This window comes from Notolabrus celidotus, chromosome 21, assembly GCF_009762535.1.
Source record: "Notolabrus celidotus isolate fNotCel1 chromosome 21, fNotCel1.pri, whole genome shotgun sequence".
Lineage (NCBI taxonomy): Eukaryota > Metazoa > Chordata > Actinopteri > Labriformes > Labridae > Notolabrus > Notolabrus celidotus.
In genome coordinates, this window is record NC_048292.1 from 8,082,324 (window position 1) to 8,099,192 (window position 16,869).

The following is a 16,869-nucleotide window of genomic DNA, read 5'->3' on the forward strand; positions in this document are numbered from 1 at the left end:
CCATAAATAACACCATGATGCACAATTGCTGGAGGTTGTGTGTTGACAACAGAGGTTGTCTCATTAGCTTTTACTTCACAGAATCAAAAGGTTTTCTCTCCTAAAAGTTGCATATTTTTTTATCTACAACATCTGTTGATTTCTGTGGCTGCACTCTCAGCTGAAATTAGATCAACTTTCAGAACACCATCCCGTTCATCAGTGTCATTTTGTGATCACTGACCAATTAGAAACAAAATGGTGCGGGATTCCAGTTATTAACTTTGTGAATAGCAATGTCAGAGGACTGCAAAGAGGACAAAGTCACCATGCAATTTATTATAATTTTTTTTTAAAGTCATATTTTTCTGCCTTTTTGCCTTTATTTGATAGGGTAGCTGAAGAGGGACAGGAAATGTGGGGAGTAGAGAGTGAGGGAAGACATGCAGGAAATGGTCGACCGGCTGGGAATCGAACCGGCAACCCCTGCGACGAGGACTGTAGCCTCTGTATGTGGGGCGCTTAGACCGCTAGGCCACCAGCGCCCAGCACGCAATTTTTTTTGAGGCACTATTTCCAAGTTCAGAGCTGCCACTAATGCGACAAGATTTCTATCCATAGTTTTTAATGTTATTTTCTGGGGGGGCTTTTCTGCATTTTTGATAGGGTAGCTGAAGAGGGACAGGAAATGTGGGGAGTAGAGAGTGAGGGAAGACAAGCAGGAAATGGTCGACCGGCTGGGAATCGAACCGGCAACCCCTGCGACGAGGACTGTAGCCTCAGTATGTGGGGCGCTTAGACCGCTAGGCCACCAGCGCCCAGCACGCAATTTTTTTTGAGGCACTATTTCCAAGTTCAGAGCTGCCACTAATGCGACAAGATTTCTATCCATAGTTTTTAATGTTATTTTTTGGGGGGGCTTTTCTGCATTTTTGATAGTACAGCTGAAGAGAGACAGGAAATGTGGGGAGTACAGAGTGGGGGAAGACATGCAGGACACGGTCGCGCCTGGGAGTCGAACCTATGACCTCTGCAACAAGGACTATACCCTCTGTATGTGGGGCGCTTAGACCACCAGCACCCCTTCTATCCATCATTTTTCCAGTTTCTTGTTAATATGCCACAGAATGATAGTATATGCAGCATTCAGAGCTTTTTAAAACAGACCTAACGGCCACTACTAAAGGAAGCGGCAGTGCCGCGGGACAACTTTCATAACCTAGCAGCAGTAAATGCTGCTGAGAGGCAGCCTGTAATAGAGGTTGTGAAAAAAAAATGCCTTAGTGGCCTCACTGGCTTGACTTTGGCTTATAGAGCTGTCTTTGATTTTTTTATGCAGAGCTCTCAGAAAGTTTTTTGATCATTAAAACTTTCATAGCACCATCACTATATCTGCCACTGGGCCTTCAAACCATACTGGATTGTTAAACAAATCTAATACATCTGTTAATTTGTCAACTGTCAAAGTGCCCAATCATGTGTGTCTTAACTATGTGTTGTCTTTTGTGTAGCTGTAGTCTCTCTCTCTCTCCCTCTCTCCCTCTCTCTCTCCCTCTCTCTCTCCCTCTCTCTCTCTCTCTCTCTCTCTCTCTCTCTCTCTCAGTCAGCCAGGCCGTCCATCAGGCAGAAAGCACTTGGTGTCTATTAGTCTTCTCATCTGTCATCTGGCCTTTCTAATGAAGTCCGTGGTGGATTTATAACACCAAGCACTCCAGCAGGCCTCAGGATTTTTTTTTTTGTGCATGCATGTGTGTGTCTGTGTCTGGAAGTTAGAAAGTGAGAAAAAGACATTGAGTTTGCATGTGAATGCAATTAGGAGTTTTACGTGTGGAATCTGGCTGTGCCGCTCAGGTATTCTCCAGTTTTGGAGGCTGTGTTAACAAGTCTTATAAATGTTTGTGTTTGACCTTGTGTGGGTGTGTGTCAGTGCGAGTATATCCCTGCACGACACTTAACATTCTGAAAGGAAAATGAGATCCACACTTTATTGTACAAATGTTAAATTCTTGCTCACTTGAACAAAAGCAATAACTCGGAGAAATCCAACCCAGTGAAGGGGGATTTTGAATTCAAGACAACCTTTCATTATTTCAAGCCTTTTGCTCTGAGATAGATCAGAGACTTCAGAAAACCACTCAAATCAAAGTACATGCTGGATTTCTGTCAGCATTTTCTCATCATTAAACAAGAAGACAGTGTCTTGATAACCATAGACTTATTGGGGGCTCTATATGCTGTGAGCTGGGAACACATGAGCGCTGTTTTACGTAATGATTTGCACACGTGTGTTTATATTCTATCTTCTTTATTGCATTCCAAAGTTAGTGGGACATGAAAATAATGCCCGGATGAAGCTGGATAGAAACTCTGTTGCTTGGCATTATTTGTTGGTTTGAATCAGTTAACTGGCTGCCTCACCAACTTCTTGGTTTTGACAAAAGATGGGGCTGGGGGTGGAGCCTGGCTTCAAGGACCCTACAATGTGCTCAAAAAGCAGGAGGCAATTCTACTTCCCCCAAGTGCACTTCTTGGTTTGGTCAGCTGATTGAAATTTCCCCCTTGGTTTTTACATTCAGTTCTATTAGCATTATTACTAGCTTTGAATTATCTTGTCAACCTCTTTCTGAAGTTATCCCTATGGTTGACTGATTTACTTTGTCAAGCTTCTGTTTTTCAGGACAGAAGGATGTTTTTTTTGGTATTCTTAACCTGTGTTTCATAAACCTTGACTGCTTGATTCCAAACAATCTTTCAAGAACACCAAGGTACGTGCATTTATGTGTAAAATCTTACCTTGAGATGTAGTTTGTTGGTCCAGGAGCCAATGACTCTGTACTCAGCTGTAGATCTGTTGGTGATCTGGTACTGGAAGATGTCATATCGTCCTGGAGCGTCTCCGTTCTCATTGAAAACCACGGGTGTACCGGCACTTCCTGAAACACAGAGAGCAGATTTTGGAGTAAGAGTCCTGTTAGATATTTAGTTTGATACTATTCCATTTTGATTTCTGCTTACATGGTTACTTTCATTGCCCAACATAGAAATGACAATTCCTGGAGAGTGAAATTAAAATAAATATAATCTGATTTGTTGGTCAAACCAGAAATATAATAAAAGATGACATATTCTCTTTTAGATACGTACAGTACATGTCTGTAGAGTAAACAAAAACAATAATGTAAGAGTCATTTTCCTGACCTGCAATGTCATTGTGGCAACAAAAAAAGGTTAAAAAAGACTATCAAGAAATGACATTTGCCACAAGTGATATCACAGATTTCATAACTTGTAACCTAAGATTGGAAAACAGCTTCAGCTGGAAAGAATGGGATCAAATATGGCAAGTCAAAATAAACCTAACAAGGTGAAGCAGGACATTGAAATCAGGTGTAGCTGCTTATATCATGCCTACTTGATACAAACATTTGACATACAATATTGATTCTGAAAGTTTTCTTTATCAAAACATCGGTGTCGACCTGCCCCCCATCCAGGACTCGTACCGGTCCCGGGCCAGGAAAGGGGCAGGTAGCATCACCGCTGACCCCTCACACCCTGGACACAAATTCTTCAAACTCCTCCCCTCTGGCAGGCGCTACAGATCACTGTGCGCCAAAACAACCCGCCATAAGAACAGTTTCTTCCCCCAGGCTGTCACTCTGATGAACACTAAACCATAACAGTGTCATACCTGGATCAATACTCTCTGTAAATATACATGTAGATATACAATGCAACAATTCTCCAAGCAGAATTCCATATTTCTATTTATTTTTATTTAACTATTTTTTTTAATGTAAAAACTACCTCTGCTTCTCACCACTGCACTTTATCATATTATTTTAGCCTGTACATATTAGTCATGCCTATTTGTTGTTCTTTTGTATTTATAGCTGATGTTATTGTTATTATTTTTATTTATTTATTTATTTTGTAGGTCTTATTCTTATGCCTTGTACATAGAGAGCACAGTTTACCTAAGTCGAATTCCTTTTGTGTTCAAGCATACCTGGCCAATAAAGCTGATTCTGATTCTGAAACAGCTTGATATAGTGAATTGTTAGATTCTGCTGTTGGAGACCACACCAAACAAAATCATTCGTGGAAGTCAATTATACATGAAGTCAATGTATAATGAGTTGACACGTTCTTGTCAGAGTTCTTGTCGAGTCTGTGAATGACGCATACTGTGGAGTAAAGTAAGTCAGAAGGTCGTTTTATGTAGTAAGCAAGCGGCAACCTCCGGTCTCAAACTATGAAGCCCATGTGGAAGTGTTATAAACTGCAGTTCATTGAGAATCCGCTTGAGGCTGGCTGCAGAAACACCAGAAACCACATACACATGAACGGGAAAAAAACGACCTTTACAGCTTTAATAGACATGTTTACAGCCTGGTTCAAAAAACGGCTTGGCTCTATGTAGCTAATCTCTCTATCGGCACACACTGTACGGGGGGTGATTTTTTTTCTAACGCAACGGTTCAGATGATATTAAGATTATGAGTTTTTGCCCAAATAAGGACATGACTGACTTGACTCCCGGACGGGAACACATAGCTGTTGGCTAGGAGGCTCAAACCCCACCTCTTTACGTCACACTCTGCCTGGTTGAGTTCCGCATTTCCAATATGGCTGCCGCAGTCGATTGGCTTCAAAACAGCGCTCAGGAACAGATGGGTGATGTCACGGATACTACGTCCATATTTTATACAGTCTATGGTAGTAAGTTGTGAAAATCTTCGTCTGTCACTTGATTAGAGCTATTGGTTATGCTGGCAAGTTTGCACCGCTCTAATTAGCATCACTGGCCTCTTGTCTTTAGGTACTAACGTGTACGCAAATGGAGCGAGTTATTCACACAAATTAAGTGAGTTAACACAGAACATTCTGGCTTTAAAATATGCATGAATAACTGTTTATTTTTTTAGCAAATAATTATTTAATCCACATCTGGTGTGAACAGGCCATAAGTTTTTTTTAAAATCTATAAAATTCACATTAAATAAGATTTCATATGATTGTTAAGTGGACTGCAGGAATCACAGTGAAACTTGACTTCTTCTTGCCCGGCGAGAATTCATTGAATATTTTTGTAATTCAGCTTTATGTGCCTTTTAACCCTGTATTTCTCTGTCTTATTGTCTTTTTCTTTATTTTCTTTATTTTTACATTGAAGCTAAATCTTTCCCCAGACTGAGTGAGCCCTCAGGAGTCTTTGCCAAGCCATACAGGAATAACAGTCTAAATATACCATAATGTACGAGTCAGAGTTGAGTATTCAGGTAAGTTATCTGAAATTACGTTTTGTGCTTCAAGGTAAGACAAAAATTATGAGAGTATTTACATGCAACTATTAAACAATTCATTATTATAGTAATATTATGTGGCACAAAGGTATATAGAAACTAAATGAAGCAACAGTTCCCCAGGCAGTGTGTTAAAGAATGGTGATAGTACAGGAAACATCTAAACTGGGCTTTGTTGTACCTGCATGTGTGTGTGTGTGTCTGTGTGTGTACTGCGTGTAGTGCTGTGATTGAATAAGCACACATGGCTGAGTTTATGTGTTCTCTCAGGTTTAGTTTCCTCATTACCAACAAGGCTGAACACAAACCTTTCATCCTCCTCCCTCTCTGTTTTACTTCCCTCTATCTTTTATGTAGCGATGCAATCAAATCAGATGTCTGAATCTGGCGTAGCATAAAAGAAATTCAATTACAGTGAGTGTGTGGAGAAAGCACTGCAATATGGAAATTCCACCTGTGTTGTGTAAGTCATTGATATGATGGGAAGATGCTGAGGATGTATAGAAAGCAGTTACAGATATGAGGGGAAATAAGACGGAGAGATAAAGGATGGAGTGAAGTAAATGAAAAAAGGAGTGTTTGGTAGGCAGAGGTTAGAGACATTACTCATACAAGACACAGGGAGTAAAACAAGAATGAAATCAAGTGTTTGAGAACAGAAACTGAATCGTAAGACAGACGAAAGGCATAAAAAAAAACAGTTAAAGAGAGTGATGTGTAGAGTAAAGATTACACAGGTAGGGAGAGGCAAAAAGACAAGAAAGAGTGGAGTGAAAGTCAAACAGAAGTTTAGTCATTAGAGATACACATATGGAGAGAGGAAAAGAGGAACTATTGAGAGAGAGTGAGAAAGACAATTGGTGGAAGATTAAATCGATAGAGAGACAAAAGCAGAGGTCTCAATCTCTCATTGTTAGCACAGGTTATGAATGAGGTCCATTTCTGTGAGAACAGAACATGTCCAACAGTTCCTTTTGTGTGTCCCACTTTAATTGTTCTGAACGCACGCACGCACGCACGCACGCACGCACGCACGCACGCACGCACGCACGCACGCACGCACGCACGCACGCACGCACGCACGCACGCACACACGCAAATGCACACACACTCAATGCAGTCTTTTCCTAACTCCAACCCTGTCTGTAATAACTCAATACTAAAAAATTAACTAAAGACCTGCATTAGGTATTTTGGCAACACAGCCGGAGAGGCTTAATTAGAGAGATTTTCAGGGCCTAAAATTACACTGATTCAAATATAATAGACAGACTATTCAATGTGTTTAGTTAATGTGCTTGAGAGGGACAAAAACAATGACTGCAACAGTGACAGCCAAACAAGAGCAGCACCACCTTCACCCACACTCTCACCTCATTAATGTACCACCAATACCTGTTTGTTATACTATGCAGTCAGAAACACATCAACAGTTTACACACTTAGTTTGATTCAGTGTTAGTTCATGTTCCTGCATTTTATTTAACATTAGCGTGCCAAGGACTGTGAAGACCTCCATGATGGAGCCATGCTCATTGGAAGAGACCAAATGCTTTGATACCATAGGGGGAATTTGGGTTTTGTTGGTTCTGCTTTGTATGTAGTTCCGTAACTTTTGGCCCTTTTCCACTACACAGTTCCAGCCCTACGACTCACGGTGGGCAGGGTTGTCTTAACAAAGCTGCGCGAAATTGCGTTCGCGTCAATTTGAACGCTCATCAATGACCATGGGGAAACTTTACGTGCAGACATTGTACAGTACTGATGTAGTTTTTTTAAAAATGGCGGGTTTGACTCCTGTGTTGGGCATCACGCTCATGACTCTTCGGTGACGACATTCTCTGACCAATCAGTGGCCGGCAGTCCGTCGACGTCACCTTTTAGTATCGGCTCGGCTCGCTTGGAACCAGAGCAGAGCAGGTACAAAAAACTGGTATCTGACACAAGGTACCGCGCCCGTGGAAACGCAACACAAACCAAGTAGAGTCGAATCAAGTCGAGTAGAGTAGGGCTAAGACGGGCCGGTGGAAAAGGGCCATTAATGTCAATTTTTGTTCACCCATTGTGTTTAATTTTGTTTGGCCAAATCTATTCATATGTTCACTTTTGGTCCAAACAAATGTTTCCAATTTAGGGGCTTGATCCTTCAAAGGGCACAACTGAAGTCCAGTGGCATCACAACTGCATGTTGAAGGCTCCTTCAGGATCAACCAACAAATACATCTAACAAAAGAAGCATTCAGTGCATCCTTCGTGGCCAAACATGTCCCTAGATTGATTGCACATTAATTCAAACCAAATGAAGGACCCTCAAGTGGCCAAGTCATACTCTTTGAAATCAACTTATCACAGGAAATCCTCCATTGACCATAGTCTCCTTAAGTGTGTTTGCTGTGTTGTGGACATACAGAGTGTTGCCCTCTATGTTTGAACACACGCAATAATTACAAAAACAATGCACAGTAGCTACCATGCAGTCATCTAAAGAGAGACCACTCAAATTTACCTCAGCAAACAACTACATATTAACTCACAAGCATCCAGATTCACCTTGGTAACTTTTCAAACAGCCTTGTAGCTTTTATAGCAAACATCTAAGAAGCATTAGAGACTGTATGCAACTGTATCCATCAGCATTGACCATCTTCTTTTCTCCATTCACCCAGCAATCTGAACATAGGCTCTTTCTTCCTGTCTCTTCCCTTCTGTTCCCATCCCTTCTCTTAAAAAGGCTCATCTTTTATTTGGTCCCACGCATTTGGCCTTCCTCATTTTCCCCATGTTTACCTGCTTAATTCTTCAATGCCCCTCTTTGTATCAATCCATTTCATTCTCCTTTGGGCTCTTTTCTGTTAAAACCCATTTCCACAATTTCCCTCCAATCCTTCCTCCCATTGTATCAAAACACTAATTTAACATCCAAATGAAAACATGAGAACATGAAGAAAGCTACCAATTCCATTAGAGGCGAGCACACTGGTTACCAGCAAAAACCTGCCAGTCTTGATTAGAGTATTACCAATGCAAATTATAAAAAAAAAAAAAAAAGATGAATACTTTATTTCACAACTTAAAATTACAATGTCTCTATTCTCTCACTACTCTCCTGTTGGCTAAGTTTCAACTATCTCCCCATTCAGACCAGTCATTGAGTCATTCTGCACAGCAGAAGCAGGCTGTTTGCTCTGAAAGCAGTGGTTACCTTGAGTGGAAGATAATTATTCAATCTCATGGTGCCTTTTTACCATTTGTTAGCGATTTATGAGAAACGAGGATAAAGACGTAGGACTTAAAAGCAGAGGCAATTTAAGGCTAACACACATACAATGGGCATGACAGGAGCTGGCAGCATCAAGGCAATATGTTGAAAACAGTTTACTGCAAACCTTTCATCAGTTCTGTTGAATGTTTTGGTTTTGAGAGATGCATGGGCAAGCTTTTGGGCCTAATAAATGTCGACTTGATTTAGATTTTTTCCCCCTTGAAACTAGCAAATTTTGTCAACAGAGTTACATGGCTTCTTGCTGAGATATTAAAAATGTACCCACAATTTGAACACTCATGTACCCTTCTATTGTCGTTCAATAACAGCTGACATGTTTGCCTGTCTGGGTGAGTTACACAAGAAAAGTAGGAAAATCAGAATTGTTGAACGTGCGGATGTGTTCATGTACCCTGGCTGCAGTGTGTGTCAGAGGTACAGGAGAGGTGACAAATCAACATGTTTTTACCACCACTTCCCACTTAAGTTCGCTTGACCTTGTAAAATAAACGATTAGCCGGTCACCCTGGCAACAAACCCGAGCCTTGTACAGTAGTGATGCAGATCATGTTGAGTTATTCAAAGGAATATACCGCACTGCAGAAAAAAAATTTCCTGCCATCACCTAAAAATGAGAACACATCAGTCACACATTTCCACCTTATAACAGAGTGACACAAATCTAACACAGCACTTAATGAAATCAGATGAATATACATGTTGGTAACTTCACATTTTGCAGACCAGTGTTTCCAGCACATTGAGTTGTCCTGGGCAGGCTGCCTAGGTATATTTATGAAAGGATATTTACTCACAATTTCAGCATTATTCCTGTTTTTTATCCGTATACGCTCACTATCAATGATTGATAAACTGAGGGACAATCTCCCCTCGCTCCATATATCCCTCTTTTACAGTTGAAGTACTGCCTACACACGTGTTCTACACACACAGATAAATTATAGTTATTTTTCTTGGTGTGGTTCCTCATTGATATAAAACTTCTAATATTATAGCCTTGGTACTTGGTACTCTGTGTCATTCTTCACTCTTAGTTTTGATGTCTGTGAAGGTTCTCAGTCATCCAGGTCATGATAATCCATAGCTTGTTCTGCAGAGCAACTGGACTGGTAGAAATTCCTGAATATCAATCAATCAATCAATCTTTATTTGTATAGCGCCAAATCACAACAAATGTTATCTCAAGACGCTTTTACAAACATAGGAGGTCTAGACCACTCTATGTCAATATATATCTAATCTATCAGAATATATATCTAAAAAAAAAAAATGTTCATCATAGACGACAGATTGGCCATAATTCTCCTGTCAGCCACCACCTCCACAGGGTCCAGGACTGAGCTGGCCTTCTTCACCAGTTAGTTCAGTCTTGCTCTCCTGTATCCTGTCCGCCAACAGCAGGTTTAATCCTTCCAATGTGGCGTTCGTGTCCCGTGTTAGCTCTGTTAGCATGATGCTACTCTGCCAGTATTCCCTCTGGTGCTGGGTTAGCTCGTCCACCTTATCTTGGATAGATCTTATCTTATCCCCATAACGGTGGGTGGAAGGACAGGTTGATGTCGTCTTTTCTTAGCTTGCACCTCAATACCAGCACATCGTCCTTGCCTCCTTCTCCTCAGCTTGCAGGGAACATCGGGCCTAGCATCGTTTAGCATCAACATGCTACGGGCAGCTAACAGCTGATCTTGTATGTCAACAATGTTACCATGGATACAAGCAGGATCTCCGGACACAGACAGGAACAAAAATAGTAAAAACACCACTGCAAATGTAGCCAGTTTGGTGTCTATGTCCAACAAATGAGTCATTAAAAGTCATGACAGGCTCCAAATACAAAGAGAACTTAACAGATATGAAAAAAAGTTGAAAAAAATAACAACAAAGAGAGAGCTGTTGCAACAAGCAACCATTTGAGCGGCGCAAAGCAACCCATATGTTTCATATATATATATATATATATATATAATATGTTTCGCCTCTCCTCCAAAAGGCTTCTTCAGTTCTGACCAGACTGGGGAAGAGCTAGAAAAGAGAGCTGAAAAACTGAACGACTGTCAGGTGATAGGAGAACAACTGCCAGGAACTAGACTAACGACCCTACTTAGGACCCTTTTGAGACTACCTGGACACACCCACGACTGTTAGAGGCTTATATTTTCTAGCTCTTCCCCAATCTGGTCAGAACTGAAGAAGCCTTTCGGAGGAGAGGTGAAACGTCTTTGAGAATTTCTACCAGTCCAGTTGCCTTACGGATCAAGCTTTGGATCTTAGTTTTGATGTATTATATCATTAACAACAAGCACACGGTTCACCTGTTATGAAGAATTGGACCTTGAGTTAAACTTTTTTAAGTACAAGTTGTGAAATTTGAGCAACTTGTTATGCTAGTGAAGAGAGTCAAAAGAGCGGTCGGACACGGGCAGAGAGAAACAAAAACAGGCGGGGCAGGACGAGCTGTTTTGTGGTAAGAGAGTGGAGAGGTGCAGGTGCGTATAGTGTTAGTTTGTGTGTTTGAAAGAGAACTGTTGGGAAGCATGGTGAGATTATGTATTTTATATTTTTGAATAATACCTTTCCTCTTGTGGCACTAGTATAATTCATTTCCATCACTGCTAGCACTGCTTCGTTAATGTCTTGGTAAAAACTTTTATCCCATAACTTTTATTCTTTTGGGATTCTACATGGAGCAAAATTTGCTCCTAGCTTCCTACCTAAAAACTCATTACATATAATTATCAATTATACTTAAAGAAGTGCATTTTATAACACTGAACCTTCTCTAATATCTAAAGCCTGGTTTTTACTTCTATGTTGACCCTACACCATAGTGGCCAACACATCTATGCTATATGCATGCTTGCATTCTATGCCAGTTAGACCACCTGTTTCCAGTCCTACTATGTTTTCTACTCACTTGTGCACAGGAAGATATGGTGACTGAGTGCCTTATGTTAAGTCAGAGGTCATAATTGTTGCTGTTGATCATACAGCAATTATTACAACAAAAAATAGGGTGGCTCTGCTATTCCTCAGACATAAACATATGACCAGCATTTCTGACAGTTGTGGTGACAGCTACCAGAGTGAGGATATTCAATGGTTTGGGGAACCCCTTAAAACAAGGAAAAGTAGCACAACCACTGAAACTGAAACTACAATATACAAGCCTATGATATATACACAGTTATTTTATTTACATGGTTCTGGTAAAACACGTCTTTTCCATTAATCTTGACGACATGTTCCTGCTCTTGGAGGAGAGATAATACATGTTTGTGATGCTAATTGTTCTGCACCTCATCTTTATTCGTTTGACTTAATGCTGCCAAGCTCCAAAATGATACAGAGTGAGGTGGAAAATCCAGAGGTCAGATTTATGTTAACATAATGCATTGCCCCATTTCCTCAGGTTCAGAGCAAAATCACAAATCTGTGAGTTTCTTATTTTCAGGGAGGCTAGCTGCTGAGATTATGCAACTCATGTGATGTGACATGGGCTAATACTTTTACCAAAAGGGACATACATGTGTATGTTTGCAAGTGTAAGCAAATGTTAGACTTATTTGTGACTGTAAGGCACTGCAGACATAAGCTCTGCTGATGTGCCCTCAAGCAAGATAGTGTTTCCCTGGCAGCCAGCAGCATTGCTCTGGAGTTTCCCTGCAGACTCTGAGATTACTTTTCCCTTTGGGGGAGCAACGGTAGAAGAGAAGAAGAAACCTGCAAGGCTCACAACTTTCTCTCTAGGTTTGAAAGAGGTGCTCACAGGTCATGAACGTTCAGCTTTATGCATGCATAAGGATATCTACTAACAAGCGATACAGCTAATGTAAATTTAACTTAAGTGGACATGGAGACGTTATCACAAGGAGGATGAAGATAAGAGTTAAAGTTATATTTGCACAGGAGCGAAGATGAAGAGCTGATTTTTTTTGCAGCTAAGTTCAAATAAATGTCAGTCAATGCCACCTGAATCACACTAGCCAGAGAGAGAGAGAGAGAGAGAGAGAGAGAGAGAGAGAGAGAGAGAGAGAAAGAGAGAGAGAGAGAGAGAGAGAGAGAGAGAGAGAGAGAGAGAGAGAGAGAGGAGAAACAAGTTATAGAAAAATAAAAGTCAATTTTCTCTGAAGGCAGAAAAAGGAGAAAAAGACAAAAAAAAGATGCTTGAAAATGAGTGACAGAAAAAAACAGAAGTAAAAAAAGGCAAGTAAGCAGGTTCGCGGGGAAACATCAAAACCTGTCAGTGAGACAGACGGCGAAACACATGCAGTGACTTAAAAGGAAAAGAAGAGAGGGAATACGAGGGTGAACAAGGGAGAAGATCACATAGCAAGAAAGCTGAAAGGCTCCAAACTTTCTTAGTTTGACAAGAGAAGAGGAAAAAAGGGGGCGAACGAGAAAAGAGGACTCCAGATTGTGTGAGAATATCAATTAGTACAGACCCTAAACGCTCCCCGGGTGACAGAGATAGAAACAGGCAGATGGAGAGAAAGGAGCAGAGGGAGGAAGAGGTTGTGTGGATAGCCGTAGACCTTTTTCCCCTCCGTTTGCCGAGCAGGGAAAAGTGAGACAACAGAAGACGCAAAAAAAAAGGGATGATGGAGAGAGAAAGTAATGAGCTGAGGAGGTAGAAGAAGCGCTGTGAAAAGCCCTCAGCCTCGCCTGGCTCAGTTTGAGAACAATGAGGGTGAATCGCAAGTTTTCATATCAGGGACTTAATGTTTGTGACAGCGAGATGCAAAAACTACACTGCAGCATGCATTAATAAAACATGGTTTAGTGTGTGTGTGTGTGTGTCCATGTCTGTGTGTGTTTTTGCCAACAGGCTTCCATCTGTGTGCCATGCGTTGATGGCACTAACAGGGGGAGAAGCACAGAAACAGAAACAGACAAGGGAAAGAAAACAAAAAGAGAATGAGAAATGGTGGAGGAAAGTACAAAAAATGGAGGCTGGACTCATCCCAAAGCTGAAACTGAGACGCTTTTTTCTCCTCCATCACACAAATTGACTTTTTTTTTTTGCAGTCTGTTGGTGTTTTCCGACCCTCTTTTTCCTCACGGCAAACCCCTCCTTCCTCTTCTGTTCAAAGCATCTTCTGCCCGCCCGTCCCCTCCTTTCTCTCTCTTTTCCTCCCAGCATAGCTTCATCCCACCACTCTCCCTCTCAAAAGCCACCCATTTTCACTGAGCGTTTCCAAAGCACTCTAACTTCCCCTCCTCGCCATCTCTCCACACCTCCCTCTGAAATCACCCCCTTCTGGTCTCTCAGCCTGGCTGTTATCTCCGCGCCTCGTCTGAGGAGGAAAAAGGGCAGGCTAGGAGATATTAGAATAAAGGTGGAAGAAACAATGCATATTTGAGCGGGATCAAATTTAAATTCTTCTCACTGTGAATAAGAATGAAACACTTTAGATAATTAGTAAGCGTACGATAAGGAAGGAGAAGTCAAACAAGTGACAAAGAGATTAAACAAGGTTCAAAGGAGGCAATGCAAACAAACTTGTGCAGGCATGAATGGAACGCACACAAGCGCAGCACAACAAAACTTTGTATACAGCACCACCAGTAATTACAGAAAACCCATTTAGAGAGCCTCCATCTGTGTCATGATCTGCATTCACTGCAGTCTCTGAGAAAATAAAGGAGGGAAAGAGAGAGGAGAGCGAGAAAACTCGAGAAAAACAGAAGGAGAGGGCCACTATTAAGCTGATCAAAAGAGACAAAACCACACGAACGGGGAGTAGAAATACAATTTAGAGAGAATAAAAGCGAGGGAGAAGGAGAATAAACAAAATGAGAAACACAGAGTTTTATTACCTAACATGGCAGAGAAAGAGGGTGAAAGAGAGAGTCTGAATAGTGGGATAATGATATTTAGATTGTTACCTAGTCTTTTATTCCATCTCACATATCTACTAGCACAACAAAAGGTTTGAAAGAGAAGAACATTTTCCCACTTTTTTGTATTTGATTTCATCCTTGTAAAGCTTAAACAAACACTCAAAAAGCAGTTATGTGTTAATGCATCCATTATTCATTACTCCCCTTCATTTTGTCCAGAGCTCAATCCATCCACCTGGCCATTCCAAGAGGCAACCTCTAGCGGTGACCAGCGGAACCAATGCAAAAGTGCAACAAACAGCAGTTCCTCAAGGTTCACTTGAGGCTGGATCCAAAACCCCAGGACATCCAGTAAACACTTATATTTACCACCTAAAAACTGTTTTGGTCAGAGTGGTCTATCTCTTTGTTTGAACACACTGTATTTGTTTGTCATTTGTCTTGAAGGTAATACGGTTCAACGTTTTGAATTATTATATGGGCTTGAGAGGTGAGCGTGTTCTGGCTGTTTACCAGGAGGCTTAAAGCCTGCCTCAACTCCGCCTCTTTGCCTCTTGTTAGATTGACCAAGAGTTAGGATGAGTCAGCATGTCTAATATGTCAACTACAATCGCTGGGCCTCTAAACTCCACTTGAGAAACCAATGGGAAACATCAACAAAACTATGTACACAAAACTACGCACATGAAACTACATACGGGAAACTACGTACACAAAACTACGTACACAAAACTATGTACACAAAACCACGTACACAAAACCACGTACACAAAACCACGTACACAAAACTACGCACATGAAACTACATACAGGAAACTACGTACATGAAACTATGTACACAAAACTATGTACACAAAACTATGTACATGAAACTACGTACACAAAGCTACGTACACAAAACTACGTACATGAAACTATAGACATGAAACTATAGACATGAAACTATAGACATGAAACTATAGACATGAAACTACCTACACAAAACTACCTACACAAAACTATGCACATGAAACTACGTACACAAAACTACACACACAAAACTATGTAAATGAAACTACGTACATGAAACTATGTATACAAAACTACGTACATGAAACTATAGACATGAAACTACCTACACAAAACTACCTACACAAAACTATGCACATGAAACTACGTACACAAAACTACACACACAAAACTATGTACATGAAACTATAGACATGAAACTATAGACATGAAACTATAGACATGAAACTACCTACACAAAACTACCTACACAAAACTATGCAAATGAAACTACGTACACAAAACTACACACACAAAACTATGTACATGAAACTACGTACATGAAACTATGTACATGAAACTATGTATACAAAACTACGTACATGAAACTATAGACATGAAACTACCTACACAAAACTATGCACATGAAACTACGTACACAAAACTACACACACAAAACTACATACACAAAACTATGTACATGAAACTACGTACAAAAAACTGCGTACATAAATCTATGTACATGAAAATACGTACACAAAACTATGTACATGAAACTATGTACAAAAAACTATGCACATGAAACTATGCACATGACACTATGTACATAAAACTACATACATGAAACTACCTACACAAAACTACGTACACAAAACTACGTACATAAAACTACGTACATGAAACTACGTACACAAAACTACCTGCACAAAACTACCTACACAAAACTACCTACACAAAACTACGTACATGAAACTACGTACACAAAACTACCTACACAAAACTACGTACACAAAACTATGTACATGAAACTACGTACACAAAACTAAGTACACAAAACTACGTACATAAAACTACCTACACAAAACTACTTACACAAAACTACGTACATTAAACTACCTACACAAAACTATGTACACAAAACTATGTACATAAAACTACTTACATGAAACTACGTACACAAAACTAAGCACATGAAACTACGTACACAAAACTATGCACATTAAACTATAGACATGAAACTATGTACACAAAACTACATACATGAAACTACGTACACAAAACTACATACATGAAACTAAGTACACAAAACTACGTACACAAAATTACATTCATGTATCCCCATAAGCCCTCAGTTCAAATATTCAAACCAGACTGGTTTGAAAAACTGTTTGGGTCGGTGGATGCAGCAGTTGGGCTTTTATGAAATTATTTTATTGATCTATCTTTCTTTTTGGTTTGTGACACTTACTCGCACTTACTCTGAGAATATTGTATTGTATATAGGTAGCGGGTAAAATGTGCTCTAACACTGACTTGTTAGCCCTGTCAGTGCTATCTAACATTCATTCATCAGTTGGCCTTTTCATTGGATTGTTGTTGCCTTTATAAGGTTTTGTTCAGAGTGGTCTATCTCTTTATTTGTACATACTGTATTTGTTTGTCATTTGTCTTGAAGGTAATACGGTTAAACGT

General features: G+C 40.3%; 1 protein-coding gene across 7 annotated transcripts in view; it reads right to left on the reverse strand.

Moving 5' to 3' along the window:
- Positions 1 to 16,869, reverse strand: part of grm8a (glutamate receptor, metabotropic 8a) — a 315,548-nt gene that overhangs the window by 35,026 nt on the left and 263,653 nt on the right. For all 7 annotated transcript variants that reach the window (XM_034674012.1, XM_034674009.1, XM_034674007.1 and 4 more), the window contains one exon: positions 2,773 to 2,912. In XM_034674012.1, the coding sequence (XP_034529903.1) occupies positions 2,773 to 2,912 (140 nt within the window). The remainder of the gene's footprint in view (positions 1 to 2,772; positions 2,913 to 16,869) is intronic.